The sequence below is a fragment of the Coturnix japonica genome, chromosome 4 (genome assembly GCF_054131305.1).
Source record: "Coturnix japonica strain WE chromosome 4, WE-NBRP24, whole genome shotgun sequence".
Taxonomy (NCBI): Eukaryota; Metazoa; Chordata; class Aves; order Galliformes; family Phasianidae; genus Coturnix; species Coturnix japonica.
Window position 1 is genome coordinate 10,442,199 of NC_140666.1, and position 13,078 is coordinate 10,455,276.

The following is a 13,078-nucleotide window of genomic DNA, read 5'->3' on the forward strand; positions in this document are numbered from 1 at the left end:
ACCAGCACCTACTAATCCACCCTCTGAAACGCAGTGTAGCGTTTCAGCATTGTTTGCAGACAGCCTGGCTCTGGGAAGCATGGAGTGACCTGTGTTACTAACATATGGCTTAGAGCTCATATGAACCTCCTGAAGTAGTTCTGTGCGTGACAGTTTGCTGTGAGTGGCTAGTCAGGGTGTGTGGAGCATCTAATGGGTGTCTTGTAGCCAGCAGCCTTCCTAGGAGTGAGTTCAGAATGAGTTAAATAGAGCTATGCATATCCTAACCTGCAAGGATACAGCTATCTGCCCATCTTTCCAAAGCTTACCTCAATAGCTAGAGACTGTTAGGTGCTTCCTGTCCCCATTGTGAGCCATTCTCCCATACCTGTCCTGTGTTTCTCTCAAGCACCTGCATCTTTCTTCCTACCCCTGTAATCCTCCATGTCCCTCTGTGCTGGCCCAGCTCTCGGTACAGATGCATCAGCAACTGCTTGGTAACTGAACACTGCTGGCTTTGATGATGCACCTGCATACAGCATTAGCCTGCAAAAGAGATGCTGCGTGCTCCCCACTGTAAGAGCCAGAGCAGCACGTGGCAGCACCACTGAAGGTCTCCAGCCTTGGCTGTATTCTGCTCTTGGATGTGAACCTGTAAATAAATTCTAACAGAAGAATCAGTCTACAAAAGGATTTTTGCTGGGTATGTCATTTGGAAGGCCAGGCACTTGTCTTCTATCCACATTATCTCAGCACCATGTTAGAAGATTAAGAGTAGCAAAATAAGTATTCTTAAGAAAAATACTCAGAGGCTTCCCCATATGATCAGTCTTTGCCTTCAGTAAGGGTTAGCACTGTGTTAGTGCTGCAGGCCTCTGTGCAACCGAAGCAGATCCTGACAAGGGCGGATCGATCCCTCACGAAAGAACAGTTGAGGCACTGGGTACTGACAGCATGGCTGTTCTCAGCACTCATGTCTGTAACAGTGAAGGAGGCTGCAGTCCCTGCCTGATTCCACACAGTGGGAGGTCACACTGATCACATGCCCAAGGCAGGCAGAAGGCAACCGCTGGCCTCCACACACACAGAAGTACCCAGCAGCATCCAATGCAGCAAGTTCAACCTTGCACAGAGGAGCTGCTCGCTGGTTGGAGCTGACAGCGCTTCAGAAGCTTCCTCATACACCTTCACCTTCCTCTTCTGTGCTCTGAGAGCTTTTGTCCTCCGAGTGCAGAAGAGGCTGGTGCTGACACGACTGATGTCTGTCTGTGCTCCTCCACACCGTGTGCAGGTCTGCCCTGCCTTGCTGCAGGAAAAGGGGCAGGAGGTTGGGGCTGAAGGGCATGTCCCTGAAGGCATGAAGGAGGAAGATGCCAGACACGATGGTGAGGAAGCCGCTGATGGTGCCAATGATGTTGTCTAGCACCATGTGTTGCCACTCCTTGAAGAGGATGGCAGAGCACATCATGACTGCTGTGGTGAACAGCACGTAGTAAATGGGAGTGACCACGGATGTATTGAAGATGTCCAGGGCTTTGTTCAGGTAGTTGATCTGCACGCTGATGCAGATCACCAGGCACACCAGGAGCACCCAACCCAGCGGTTCTTTCAGGACTGGCTTCCCAGCAAACAGTTCCTTCAGGGCAATCCCCAAGCCTTTGACACACGATACAGAAAGTGAGCCGATGGCGGAGCACACCAGAACATAAACCAGGACGTTGCTCCGTCCATAACGGGGTCCAGCCACAAAGATGAGCAGAAGGGAGCTCACCAGCACACACACAGCAAATACAATGAATCCTTGGAGAGAGAATAATTAAAGGCTCTATCAGAATGGAGAACAGTAGCCCCAGTGACAGAACAGCACGCAGGGCAGTGGCATACCCAGAGCCTATGGCATTAGCACATGCTGGGGGCACGCTGACCAAGAAGGGGGGCACAGCCCTGCTGGAGCACTGTGCAGGAGGGCAGCAGAAGGCCTGGGAAGCCAGCACTAGCTAAATGCTGCAGGGTGTGGTGGGATAGAGAACCCCCTCCAGTCTAGTCAAGCTGTTCCCTCCCCAGTACTGTTATTTCCAAGCCTGAAGTTGACATGATGCCTTTTATGTAGGTACCTGGATCTTTCAGCTTCTCTGCCATTGACTCCAGGCTGGAAACCTCTTCTTCCTGGGGAGCGTGGATTACCATCACTGTGGAGCCCAGAATGCTTAGGACACAGCCAATCTTGCCATGAACATTCAGCTGCTCATTCAGGAAGGTAGAAGACAGAACCGCGCTGGAAAAATGAAAACAACAAGAAAAACAAACAAACCAAGGAAAGCCAAGCAGTTAGGAATGGAATATCTGAGGGAAGGGACAGGGGAAAGTAGTGCAGCTTTCACCACTTAGTGGTGGCAGGTGAGGTAAGGACAGTTCTGAGGCTGCTTACCTAACGAGGACACTCAGAGCACCCAGCGGAGTTACCAGCGTTGCAGGAGCAAAGGCATAGGCAGCAAAATTTGCTGCTTCTCCAATTCCCACTGCAAGAGAAACTGTCAGGTGAACATCAGAGTAAAGAGCAGTTCAGTGTAATACAGATCCATGTGCAGGCATTACAGAGATTCCCATGTGCAACCAGGAGAGGACAGTGCCAGCCAGAACAAGCAGAAGCTTTTCCTTCTCACACACAGGAGGCCTGGTGATGCATGGTGATGCTGGTGATGCTCCTCAACCACACGTGGCCATCCAGCTAAGCAGTAACAACACAAACATATTCACATGCCCTCAAAGCTGAAAGGAGCTTTGGCTCTTTACGTGCTTCGAAGTTAATCTCTGCTGGAAAGGTTCTTAGGGCTTTTTGCAGGGTAAATCAAGTGTCACGTTTGACAAGGGTGCAGCAGAGCTGCTGGATCAGTGCTGCCTGCTGTGCTGGATGAGCAGCACCTGACGGCAGGGTCTGAGCAGGGTCAGGAGCACTGACCCAACCCAGTCAGACCAGTTCCTCAGTTCCTATTCAGCAGGGCTTCAAAACAATCGAGAGTTACAATTAGATCCACATCCCCACACATTCAGGAGATAAAAATCAAACAGCCCAGCAATCCTAGGATGGCTGGGTTGGAAGGGGCATTAAAGGTCAGCCAATTCCCATCCCCTGTAGCACAGCTGCTCCAACCTGAGCATCCTCGTGTGCTCCTCCTGACCCCTCCTGCCTTTTGGATGCAATACGGGAGCTCAGCAGGGCACAGCAGAGGCACAGGACCCCCCTTCCCCCATCGGCTCAGCTGGGAGCAATCCCAGCGCTGCTCATCCCTTCCGACCTCTGGGTACTCACTGCACAGCAGCCCTGTCCACCACAGCCACTCCCGAAGGTACGCGTGTCCTCCGTGCCCTGCGGAGAAATGAAGGGACGGGGCGATGAAGGGACGGGGCGATGAGGGGACGGGGCCATGAAGGGACGGGGCGATGAAGGGACGGGGCGATGAAGGGACGGGGCCATGAAGGGACGGGGCGATGAAGGCGCAGCGGGAGGCGGATCCCGCTCGGGGTCGGCTCTGGCCGTACCTGCCCTGGGACGCCCGCGGCCGCACAGCCGGAGCAGCCCCTTCTTCTTCAGGATGAAGCTGCCCCCGATGAAGGCGCTGGAAGCCAACGCCAGCCCCAGCCCCACATAAAAGCCGGGCCGACCTCCCGCCGGCCCCATGGCGGCCCCGGTCCGCCGCGATCGCCTTCCCCCGTTGCGGAACGGGCGGAGCGGGGCTGCGGGCAGCCCGGACGGCGCACCGCGCTCCGCCCCGGCATCGCCCCGCCCGGCGGACCGAGCGGCCCGGCAGCTCGGAGCCGAGCTTCGGGTCGGGAGCCGGGCTCTGCGCTCGTTTATGGGCCGACTTTCAGCTGCCGCGTTCTCGGCTCGATCTCTTTGTTTCCTTGAAGGTGAAGGGGAAGAATAAAGCAGGATGAGTAAGAGCAAGGACGACGCTCCGCATGAGCTGGAGAGCCAGTTCGTGCTGCGGCTGCCGCCGGTGAGCGCCCACCGCCCCCTCCGTCCGAACAGCCGTGACCGCAACGCGGGGCTGTGCGGTGGAAGAGGGATAAAGGGAAATGGGTTAAAACTAAAAGAGGGGGGATTGCGGTTGGATGTCGGGGGGAAATCCTGTACTCAGAGGGTGCTGAGGCCCTGAGCTGCTGGGGGGCAGCCAGCCCATGGCAGGGGGGTGGAACTGGGTGGGCTTTGAGGTCCCTTCCAGCCCAAGCCATCCTATGATTACCAAATGATAAGCCATTAGTTGCTGTTGCTGTCAGCGCTCTTGATGCTATTTTGCATGTGCTTATCCTGAGGCAGTGGGTCGTGAGACCACGTGAGGCTGCTAAGGGCAGCTGTACCCTCAGCTGCTGTGCAGGATTTCATGGTCAGGGCCCTCACAGTGCTGTCACAGCTTCATTTCTTTTGAGGAGAAGAAGCACACAAACAGTAATGGGCCCATGGAGTTAATGCATGATTCTTGGAGGAGGGTACAGCTTCCCCTGCAGATTGTAGGCTGCCTTTTAGAGTTGTTTTCTGCCTTGGGCTGACTGTGTTGTTTAAAGCTGGGTATCACAGAACCATAGAATGGCCTGGGTTGAAAAGGGCTGCAGTGCTCATCCAGTTTCAACCCCCTGCTGTGTGCAGGGTCACCAACCAGCTGCCCAGAGCCACATCCAGCCTGGCCTTGAATGCCTGCAGGGATGGGGCATCCACAGCCTCCTTGGGCAACCTGTTCCAGTGCGTCACCACCCTCTGCGTGAAACACTTCCTCCTAATATCTCACCTAGACTGGGCACAAACCTTCAGTGGCTCTCGGGGGCAGCAACACAGCAGGTCCCAGCATAACTCTGCCTGATCATTTCAGGAATACGCCTCCACTGTGAGAAGAGCAGTTCAGTCCGGGAGCGTCAACCTGAAGGACAGACTCACCATTGAGCTGCACGGTGAGTGAGCAGCAGCCCGTCCCAGCACCTCGTTGCTCCTTCTGAGACAAAGCTTTTCCTCCTCTCCAACCCTCCCAGCACTAAGCTGCCCCTTGGCTTTCCACAGCCGATGGGCGCCATGGGATCGTTCGTGTGGATCGGGTGCCGCTGGCAGCCAAGCTGGTGGACCTGCCCTGCATCATCGAGAGCTTAAAAACCATCGATAAGAAAACCTTCTATAAGACAGCAGATATCTGCCAGGTATGGGCTGTTCTTTTTGCCTGTCTCAGCAGCTTCTTTGCCTGCTCCTCTCTCTGAGAAAACCTGTGTGCACTTTGATGGATCGACCCCTGGTACAACATGGCCAGTTTCTGTATTGTCATATTAGTAATTCAAAATGTCCTACATCGGTTTGGTATTTGGGTTTTCATTGTGCATGTGAATCCCTTTGGCAGCCACTGTTCCTTTTCCAGCAAAGCCTTTACGTCCTTTGATTCTTGCATTGCCATAAGCAACCTTTGTGTTTATATGGGGGTTTCAGATGCTTGTTTGCACTGTGGATGGCGATCTCTACCCTCCTTTGGAAGAGCAGACTGTGAGCACTGACCCCAAGGCCAACAAAAAAAAGGACAAGGACAGAGAGAAGAAATTCATCTGGAACCATGGCAGTGAGTAGAGGCTCTGCCAGTGCTCTCCATCCCACGGCTCTGCTGGGTGCTGGCTGTGCTGCTGCTCTGCTTTTAGTGCTGTCTGGCTTCCTGAAGGGAACTTCTCCCTCTTGGCAGATCAGGTTTTCCAGACCCAGCTCCCCCTTTAGGCCGCCTGCCTGACTCAGTGCAATCTGCTCTGTTGCAGTTACTCTTCCCCTGAAAAATGTACGGAAGAGAAGATTCCGGAAGACAGCTAAGAAGAAGGTGAGTTGTTTCGGTCATGCTGACTGGTGCAGGTGCAATAACCAAAGAATCAGAAGGTGGAGACGTTGGAGCTGTAATTATCCATCCTAAAGCAGTGTCTTAGCATTGTTTCGCTTGTTACCTTGCTAGAGGTGAGGGGGAAAGCAGGCAAGTGTACTTAAACCCTTCTTTGGCTGCTTCTCTCATGTTTCCAAAATGCCTCTGAGGTGGGAAAATACTCAGTGCTGAGAACTGCTGGACTCCATTCTTGTGGCTGCTTTGTCACAGCGCGTCTCTTCCTGCTCACGGAGAAGAAAGGGTCGCGTGGAAGTAAGACTTCACTCAGCCCTGCTTTCCAAGCTGAAATCCTGAAATGGCTCGTTCGCTTCCCCAACAAGCAGCACTACAAATAGAATAGCTGTTATTTCAGCTGGGGGAGTGACAACAGATGGAGCTCGGAGGCTCTGTCTCAGTACAAACGCATTAGCCAGGAAAGGTGTTGGGGAGATGCAGCACCACGAGGCTGGGAAGAACTGCTCTCTGCTTTGAGGTTTGTGAGCTCACAGCGGAGTGGTATTTAGCGTGGCATTTGGGAGATAGATTATTTCATATAGCCCTCGGGAGAGATGAGCTGTCACTACCTGAAGACACAGGGCTGATTTAAAAGTGACAAATGAAACCTTTTGAGAGAGATGGGAAGCGTTTTGAGTTGACCATTCATCAGTGAATGGCACCTTGGGCACTCCCAGTATACACATAGGAAGTCTTATTGCAGGAGTTCTATTGGTGGGTGCCCGGAGTGGTAGAAAAGTGAGTGCGTGCAGCCCGGCAGGGAGATCTGCACAGGGAAAGATGGATCACTGTTCTGGAGGTACATACATTACTTCTTGAGTGGAGCATGAGCAAAGGTCAGGTGGAAGGAATAAGAGAAGAGAGGCTTGAAACTGGTCCAGAGGCTGCATGTAGGAGGTGAGCAATGCACAACTACCTGCACGAATTGTTTCATGGGCTGCCTGTTCTTTCCCCTCTCTGGTGCAGTACATCGAGTCTCCTGATGTGGAGAAGGAGGTGAAGCGTCTCCTGAGCACCGATGCTGAAGCTGTCAGTGTCCGTATCTTTTTAGGGGAGAAAAAGCTGGGGGGTGGGGGGCTGAGGCAGTGTGCGTGACCTGGGGTTGTGAAGAGAGCTGAGTTCAGCTCTGTGGGCGTCAGAGGTTAGGGGGCAAATACGTGTGACGCAGATGTTTTAGAACTTCATCTTTGCCTTTTTCAAAGCTTATTGTTTCTTCCCGGTGACCTTCCTTGCACTGAGCAGGACCTTAAGTAACAGCAGAGGGCAGGTCTCCGAACAGGGGAGCTGGGGTGGCTCATTGTGGGTATTCATAGTTGTGAGGCAGGGGGTGATAAGCTGCAGTTTTTAGCTTTCTGCACCTTTCATGCTCATTTTATCCTTGACTCATCTGCTCCAACTGCCAGGCTGGGAAGTCATTGCTGAAGATGAAACAAAAGAAGTGGACAACCATGGTTCACTCACAAGCCTGGACATTTCTTCCCCAGGGATGTCGGGACATAAACAAGGCCATGGCTCCTCAGGTACAGTGGGAAAGGCTGCTGCCTTTTTTCTAGCTATGAAGTTAATCAGGTCGACCTGATGGGGGTGGAAGTGCCCAAAGGAGAGAGGGCAGTGCGAGATGGACACCGTATATTGATGGGGCCCATGGCTGGCACAGGGTGCTGGGCTGTTGGTCAGCTCTGTTTTTCCTCTTCCATTTTTCACTCTTTAGAACATGATGAACTGCGGGAGATATTTAATGACATCAGCAGCAGCAGCGAAGATGAAGATGAGCGGGATCATCATGACGATGAAGACCTGAACATTATGGACACCGAGGAGGACTTGGAGAGGCAGCTGCAGGACAAACCAAGTGAATCGGATGGGCAGCAGCAGGAGAATGAGGGCTCCAACCAGATAGGTGAGTCAGGTGGCAATGCTGCAGAATCAATGGGGTGCTGGGTGGCGCAGCCTCTGCTGCAGGTCTCAGCTCATTCTCTTCCAGTCATGGGCATCCAGAAACAGATCGACAACCTGAAGAGTAAACTCCAGGAGACCCAGGACAGGAGGAAGCGCCAGGAAGATCTCATCATGAAAGTAGAGAACCTAGCCCTCAAGGTGAGAGAGCTCCCACGGTCTCTTTGAAGTCATGTGCTTAGTAGACTGATTCAAGTGCTGTCCTGGGAAAACCATGGTGGCCAGGGGCAACTGCATGCTGGGTTAAGAATAATTGTGCTGTGACCATACGTTCCTGCATTTTCCCACAGAGGCAAAGCACTCTGTGAAGCTGCAGGAGATGAGGGTTAGTGCAGTTTGGGAATCACTGCACTGTTTGACATACCGTACCAGCAGCCATTAACAGAATGTATTGATAATTGTGGTCTGGTGTGTTTGTAGACCCGTCTCCAAGCTGTGCTGGATGAGTTCAAACAGCAGGAAGAGCGAGAGAAGCAGCAGGTGAGGAATCTCCCACAGTGCAGGGTGTGCTTCCCTGCAGCATACAGGCAAAGCAGCCACGACTGCAGGTGGAAGGTCTGCAGTAACTCCACAGTGGGCGGGATGCCCAGGGCTGTGTTTCTGTGACACCTTTCTCCTTCTCCCCAGATGACATCTCTGCAGGAGCAGCTGGAGTCCCTCATGGAGAAGTGAGGCATGGGCCTGACCACAGCAGCAGGGCACACAGAGACAAGAGCAGCTGGAAGTGCTCCATCTCATGCTGAAGTCACTGCTGCTGCTTTAGGGCAGTGCAAGAGGTTCTGCATCCAGCACTGCTCCTCCTTGCCTTGTGCTGAGCTTGGCTATAGAGTTAGACCTGTGAGAGCAGCCACATGCTGGGACTGGCTGTAAATATTCATGAGGGTTTTGGTTCTCCCTGGGTCAGTGTGGTGCAGCTCTGTGCACCTCATTGAGTCTTGAATGTGGTGGGCTGTACCCTGGTGGGACCTTGTCACTGTATTTGGGAAATGCTTGTCTGCAAACCAGACTCAGTAAAGGACCATTTCCAACCCTGTTCTGTTCCTCTGTATTCTCCAGGGGACAGGCTGGCAGTGCCTCTTGTTAGTTTGCCACCTGGCTTCTGCTTCCCCTGGCGGGAGTGCTCCATGCACAGCTGGGTCAAAGGGAGGCTGTGTGCAAAGGGGACCCCCCCACACTCCCAGGCTGTGTAAGGAAGGAGGTCCTCCTGATTAGGGAGTTTCTTTAATTCCTCACAGAATAGGCAGGCAAATCCCAGATTAACCTGGCAGGGTGGGAAGAGGATTAGAAAGGCAGTTCTATTTGGCAGCTGGCAGAACACAACAGAGTGCATCACGCTGGGACAGCGTTATCCTGCATGCTGAGGAAGGGGCAAGGGCTGCCGTAGTGTGGGTGCAGCCAGCACAGGAAGCGGGAGGCTGGGTGGCAGCTCTGGGATGACATGCCTGTAGTCTGGAAAGGGAGCTGCCTCAGGAGAACACCGAGCTTGGGAAGGGCCTGAGTGCACGTAGGAGTGTGACCTGTCCTGGGGGAGGCCATGGAGGAAACCTACCTGCTGAATGTGGAAGGGGTCAGAAAGAAGATCCTGCACGGAGGACAAGGGGAGCTGCCGAAGTTCCAGGATGGGAGCAAGGTAAATTGTGTTGGTTGTTATCCCAGAGCCCCAAGAGAGAAGGGAGAAGCTCTGACACCTCCCTCCCTGCCCATCACCACAGTGCTCTGCCAGGCGTGGCGGGGCTCAGCAGCCACGATGGGGTGCTGGAAATCCTCCTGCTTTCCCTGACACATCAAATGGGGGCAGAGGGGCCAATAGTGTTTCTGAGAGCCTCAGCCCATATCGACGGATGGATCCATGTGGATGCCATGACGTCCTGGAGTTGTCCTGGCTTATAAAGGGGTACCCAAGGGAAGCAGCCCTGAGATGAGCCTATTAAGATGCTCCACCAGCTGCTTTCTATCTAAGTTGAGCTGGTAGGAGGTACAGTCTCCTCGCTGCAGATGGAGAGCTGCCAATCCAACCTGCAGATCACCAGCAGCAGGCTTGTCCTCATGTCCTGGCCCCATGGCAGGCAGTTCCTATCCCATAGACCTGCCCCAAGGCCAGGCACAAGGGCACTCCGTCACCTCCACCCTTTCTTTGGGGCAGATCACTTTCCACTTCCAGACACTGAAGGACAACTTTGAGCGGACGGTGATCGATGACAGCCGGGAGGCCGGCATGCCCATGGAGATCATTGTTGGCAAGATGTTCAAGATCGAGATCTGGGAGACGCTGCTCTGCTCCATGAGGACAGGGGAGGTTGCGGAGTTCTGGTGCGATGCCATCGTGAGTGAGGGGTTCAGGGGTACGATGAGTCCCATCTGCATCCTGCACTGGGCTGTGCAGCCCAAAGACGTGTGGCAATGTCCTCCATCCCCTTGCAGCACACAGGGATGTATGCCCTGGTTTCCAAAGGCATGCGGAGGATCGCAGAGGGCCGGGACCCCCTGGAAGGGCAGAAGCACCGCTGCGGCATGGGCAACATGTTTGACTACCACAGCACGGGTTACGATGACCTGGATGAGCTGCAGCGAACACCTCAGCCCCTCATCTTCATCATGGAGCTGTTCCGGGTAAGGAGAGGGCAGGGTGATGGGGAACGGCCGGGGAAGGGGCTCAGTGCCCACTGCCCACACAGGTGGAGGAGCCCTCGGCCTACAAGCGTGACACCTGGGCCATGAGCAAGGAGGAGAAGCTGGCGGCCGTGCCCGTGCTGCACAGTGAGGGGAACCGCCTGGTCCTCCAAAAGGACTTCCAGCGTGCAGCTGAGAAGTACCAGGAGGCCGTCATCTGCCTGAGGAACCTCCAGGCCAAGGTGGGCCACCTCCCACCGTCCCTGCCGGCCCTTCCTTGGCCAATCAGTCCCCCGTTGGGTAAGGGGATGACCACCTCCATGATACCCCACTGGGTAGGAGAAGCCGTGGGAGGAAGGCTGGCTGAAGCTGGAGAGCCTGGTCACGCCGCTGGTGCTCAACTACTGCCAGTGCCAACTGGAGCTGGGAGAGTACTACGAGGTGCTGGAGCACACCACGGAGCTGCTCCAGAAACACAACGGTACCCATGCCCTGAGTCCCCCACACGGTGTGCTCATGACCCCTGATCTCCCTGCTCACATATACCTGCTATCTGTGACAGTGCTCCGTCCTCTGGGTTCCACAATGTCCCATTTCAGCCAGATTCACTCACCCACAATGACACCCCACATCCCTTGATCCCCCAGCCCAGCACAGCGCTCTCCCAACATCCCTTAAGTCCCTTACCCACAGAAGTACCCCCATAACCAGTTTCTCCTACCTCATGGTGCCCAGCTCCCTGATGTACCCTTACCCATGGGAGCGCCCACACCCATGTTGGTTCCTGGGGGCTCCAGTGACCCCACTGGCTCTGTCCCACAGACAATGCCAAGGCCTATTTCAAGCGGGCGAAGGCGCACGCGGCCGTGTGGAATGAGAAGGAGGCACGGGAGGATTTCCATCGTGTGGCCCACCTGGACCCCGCCATGGCAGCCGCTGTCAAGAAGGAGCTGAAGCTGCTGGGGGAGAGGATGAGGAAGAAGCATGTAGAGGATAGGAAGCGTTATCAGGGGCTATTCCAGCAGCCCCGGGGGGGGAGGGCTGCCATGGGTGGGGGGCAGCAGGAGGAGGGTGGGTCCCTTGTTGGGGAGCAGGCAACAGGAATGGGGGAAGAAGGGGTTGGTGAAAGAGAAGGAGGAAAGGATGGGGATGGATGTGGAAAGGATGAACGGGGAAGAGGAGCAGAGCCAGGGGAGGCTGAAGAGGTGGGAAATGGGGTGGGACAGGGTGGGGAAATAAAGCTGGGTGCCTGCAGGGCAGAGCTGGAGAGTTGTGGGGCAGAGAGGGGGCTGGAGGAAGGGGAGGAGGAGGAGGAGGAGGAGGAACATGAAGAGGAAGAAGAGGAGGAGGACAAGGAGGAGGAAGGAAAAGTAATGGTGGAGGAGGAGGGAAAAGAGATGGTGAAGGAGGAAGAAGTGGTGAAAGACGCCGTGGAAGAGGAAGAGGAGAAGACAATGGAGAAGGAACATGAAGAGGAAAAAGAAACAGCAGAAGAGGAGGAGGAGAGGGAGGAGACAGCAGAGGGGGAAGAAGAGGTGAGGGAGGTGGAGGAGGAGGAGAAGGTGGAAGAAGTGGAGGCAGTGGTGGAGGAACAAGAAGAGAAGAAAGAGGCAGTGGAAGAGGAGGAGGAAGGGGAAGGGACAGTGGTGAGGGAAGAAGAGAAGGAGAAAATAGAGGAGGAGGAGAACTCAGCAGCAGAGGAGGAAAAGCTGGCTGTAGGGCAATGTGAGGTATCAGAGAAAGGAGAGCTCATGCTGGGGCAGGAAGCTGGTGGGGCAGAGGGAGCCGAGGCAAAGAGTATGGCTGGGGAGGAGTCAGGCAGAGCTGCAGAAATGGCACCTACATCTCTGGACCAAGGGACATCCCAGGGGCAGCTGGAGCAGGGCAGCTGTGGGGAGCAGCAAGCAGACAACTTCCCCTTCACCAGCCTCACCAATGGGGCAGTGCTCCAGGCCAGGCCCTCGGGTGCAGATGAGGAGCTGGGTGGGGGAACAGAAGTGCCCTCCTACCTCACACCAGCTGAGGAAAGGGATGGTGCAGCCCCAGGAGTGGAGGAACCCCTGGAAAACTGCAGAGAGAGCAGGGAGCTCGAGGCCACTGCAATGGGGCACGGGCAGGCCTGAGTGGGGATGGTTGCTGCTGAATGGGGGACAGGGTGCAAGGCTGCCCATGGGAGGCACAGCAGGGGCAGAAGGGCCGCAGTGCCCCCAGGATCCTATTTCCCACAGACTGGGGACACTGCAGTAACACAGGAACAAAGCTGCTCTTCCACTGGGGCTGGCAGCTCCCCAGTGCCATGTTCCTGCTGCCTCCCCTGCCCCAAATCACCACTCCTGCAGCCTGCAGCCAGGTCCTGCTGAGCTCTGTTGGCTGAGAAATAAAGTCTCTTCCCTGGCACCGTGTGCTGGATCTGTTCCTGGACGTTCCCGGTATCCCTGATCACAGCCCCCAGCTCCCGCTGTGTGCTGGAGCTGCAGCACAAGGAGGGGGGGGAAGGTACAGGGGCTTTAAACTCCTTTCAGGGCTGCAGCTCTGGTGCAACTCCCCCACCACAACACGGCACCATCAACCCATACACATCAGCCTTCCACCATCAGCCAAGGCTGTGCGTTGGGATGGGAGGTCTCAGAGTTTTGGGTTGACAT

At 55.0% G+C, this 13,078-nt stretch overlaps 3 protein-coding genes across 7 annotated transcripts; 2 read left to right on the forward strand and 1 right to left on the reverse strand.

Annotated features, from left to right (window-relative positions):
* Positions 1-672: 672 nt before the first annotated feature.
* LOC107312564 (magnesium transporter NIPA2-like) lies at positions 673-3,681 on the reverse strand. 4 transcript variants are annotated; one of them, XM_085546011.1, is made up of 6 exons: positions 3,520-3,681; positions 3,290-3,346; positions 2,408-2,498; positions 2,094-2,254; positions 1,751-1,779; positions 673-1,635 (listed from the first exon to the last, which is right to left on the reverse strand). In XM_085546011.1, exons 1-6 carry the CDS (start codon positions 3,656-3,658, stop codon positions 1,618-1,620), a joined length of 495 nt encoding a protein of 164 aa, XP_085402137.1. In that variant the 5' UTR covers positions 3,659-3,681; the 3' UTR covers positions 673-1,617. The 4 variants fall into 4 exon arrangements, with proteins under 4 accessions (XP_085402137.1, XP_085402138.1, XP_015715587.1 ...); XM_085546012.1 differs by adding an exon at positions 2,587-2,681 and having other exon boundaries at positions 673-1,779; positions 2,408-2,529; XM_015860101.3 differs by lacking the exon at positions 1,751-1,779.
* Positions 3,682-3,757: 76 nt separating this feature from the next.
* On the forward strand, positions 3,758-8,851 carry TAF7L (TATA-box binding protein associated factor 7 like). Of its 2 annotated transcripts, XM_015860099.3 has the most exons (11): positions 3,758-3,977; positions 4,845-4,923; positions 5,030-5,163; positions 5,444-5,570; positions 5,758-5,816; positions 6,834-6,906; positions 7,271-7,387; positions 7,579-7,767; positions 7,852-7,964; positions 8,244-8,303; positions 8,451-8,851. In XM_015860099.3, exons 1-11 carry the CDS (start codon positions 3,912-3,914, stop codon positions 8,493-8,495), a joined length of 1,062 nt encoding a protein of 353 aa, XP_015715585.1. In that variant the 5' UTR covers positions 3,758-3,911; the 3' UTR covers positions 8,496-8,851. The 2 variants fall into 2 exon arrangements, with proteins under 2 accessions (XP_015715585.1, XP_015715584.1); XM_015860098.3 differs by having other exon boundaries at positions 7,579-7,964.
* A 361-nt stretch (positions 8,852-9,212) lies between these two features.
* On the forward strand, positions 9,213-12,830 carry LOC107312484 (uncharacterized). The gene is made up of 6 exons (XM_085545984.1): positions 9,213-9,453; positions 9,967-10,146; positions 10,245-10,433; positions 10,499-10,675; positions 10,773-10,914; positions 11,256-12,830. The coding sequence occupies exons 1-6, from the start codon at positions 9,358-9,360 to the stop codon at positions 12,554-12,556; spliced, it is 2,085 nt and encodes a 694-aa protein (XP_085402110.1). The 5' UTR covers positions 9,213-9,357; the 3' UTR covers positions 12,557-12,830.
* The last annotated feature ends 248 nt before the right edge of the window (positions 12,831-13,078 follow it).

Coding starts and splice junctions, on each gene's coding strand:
- LOC107312564 (XM_085546012.1), bottom strand. CDS start 3,658: ATGGGGCCGGCGGGAGGTCGGCCCGGCTTTTATGTGGGGCTGGGGCTG. Junction 2,255..2,407: donor GCTCTGAGTGTCCTCGTTAG/GTAAGCAGCCTC, acceptor TCATTTTTCCAG/CGCGGTTCTGTCTTCTACCT. Junction 1,780..2,093: donor AGAGAAGCTGAAAGATCCAG/GTACCTACATAA, acceptor TCTCTCTCCAAG/GATTCATTGTATTTGCTGTG.
- LOC107312484 (XM_085545984.1), top strand. CDS start 9,358: ATGGAGGAAACCTACCTGCTGAATGTGGAAGGGGTCAGAAAGAAGATC. Junction 10,434..10,498: donor TCATCATGGAGCTGTTCCGG/GTAAGGAGAGGG, acceptor CTGCCCACACAG/GTGGAGGAGCCCTCGGCCTA. Junction 10,676..10,772: donor TGAGGAACCTCCAGGCCAAG/GTGGGCCACCTC, acceptor CCCACTGGGTAG/GAGAAGCCGTGGGAGGAAGG.
- TAF7L (XM_015860098.3), top strand. CDS start 3,912: ATGAGTAAGAGCAAGGACGACGCTCCGCATGAGCTGGAGAGCCAGTTC. Junction 3,978..4,844: donor TCGTGCTGCGGCTGCCGCCG/GTGAGCGCCCAC, acceptor TGATCATTTCAG/GAATACGCCTCCACTGTGAG. Junction 8,304..8,450: donor AAGAGCGAGAGAAGCAGCAG/GTGAGGAATCTC, acceptor CCTTCTCCCCAG/ATGACATCTCTGCAGGAGCA.